The sequence below is a fragment of the Buceros rhinoceros genome, unplaced genomic scaffold (genome assembly GCF_000710305.1).
Source record: "Buceros rhinoceros silvestris isolate BGI_N320 unplaced genomic scaffold, ASM71030v1 scaffold13995, whole genome shotgun sequence".
Taxonomy (NCBI): Eukaryota; Metazoa; Chordata; class Aves; order Bucerotiformes; family Bucerotidae; genus Buceros; species Buceros rhinoceros.
This window is the reverse complement of record NW_010413505.1, coordinates 1-1,090: the sequence shown is the minus strand read 5'-3', so window position 1 is coordinate 1,090 and position 1,090 is coordinate 1. Positions and strand designations below refer to the sequence as shown.

At 59.0% G+C, this 1,090-nt stretch overlaps 1 protein-coding gene across 1 annotated transcript in view; it reads right to left on the bottom strand.

The window, feature by feature from the left end:
• Positions 1–958, bottom strand: part of FAM207A (family with sequence similarity 207, member A) — a gene marked incomplete at its 5' end in the record, with an annotated part of 40,742 nt that extends 39,784 nt beyond the window's left edge. The window contains one exon of the mRNA XM_010136777.1: positions 746–958. Within this exon, the coding sequence (XP_010135079.1) occupies positions 746–958 (213 nt within the window). The remainder of the gene's footprint in view (positions 1–745) is intronic.
• Between the last annotated feature and the right edge of the window lie 132 nt (positions 959–1,090).

The following is a 1,090-nucleotide window of genomic DNA, read 5'->3' as shown; positions in this document are numbered from 1 at the left end:
CGCCGCGCCCGGCCCCGGCGGCCCGGCCGTAGCTGCACTGGCTGCCACTGGGTGGCAGCGATGTGGCAGGTCCACATAGCGCCTGATGGTGCGGAGCAGCTCGCTGGGACTGCGTGGTGCACAGGCAGGACCTTGTGCTGGAGTCCTGATGCTCCAGGAGCCCTTGTTCTACCTGCCTGCTCTGAGGCACCATGCCCTTGTCAGCACACTTCCACCGGTGATAAGTGGCTGAGAAACAAGCAGCTGCCCAGCAAAGAGTGCCACAGCAGCTTCAAGGCCATAAGAACAGCATCGAGGGCATAACATGACATTTCATTAGGTTGGAAGAGACCTTAAAGATCATCCAGTCCAACCGTTAACCCAGCACTGCCAGGTCACCACTAACCATGCCCTCAGCACCACAATGACATGTTGTTCTGTTAAACCCCTCCAGGGATGGGGACTTCACCGCTGCCCTGGGTTCTCCCCCAGCGGGGAAGAAATTGTTCCTGAGGTCCAACCTAAACATCCCCTAGAGTAACTTGAGGCCATTTCCCCTTGTCCTGTTGCTTGTTCCTGGGAAGAAGAGATCAACCCCCACCTTGCTACAATCTCCTGTCAGGGAGTTGTCGAGAGCGAAAAGGTCTCCCCCGATCCTCCTTTTCTCCAGGCTAAAGACCCCCAGCTCCCTCGGTCACTCCTCAGCGCACTTGTGCTCCAGACCTTGCACCAGCTTCACTGCCCTTCTCTGGACACGCTGCAGCACCTCAATGTCCTTGAAGTTAGATGTCCAAAACTGAGCCCAGGACTCGAGGGGCAGCCTCCCCAGTGCCCAGTACAGGGGGACGATCTCTGCCCTGATCCTGCTGGCTGCACTATTTCTGGTACAAGCCAGGATGCTGTTGACCTTCTTGGCCACCTGTGGGCTCTCTGTGGGCTCATATTCAGCCGCTGGCGACCAGCACCTCCAGGCGCTGTTCTGTGAGCAGGAAAAGGAGACTGGCCTTTAGGAAACCATTTCACTCCATCTCCTGCCCCTCTGCGATCCTGGCCAGGCCCGAGGGGGACCCTGACACCCCGCGGGGGCGCACTCCGGGGTCCCGCGCCCCTG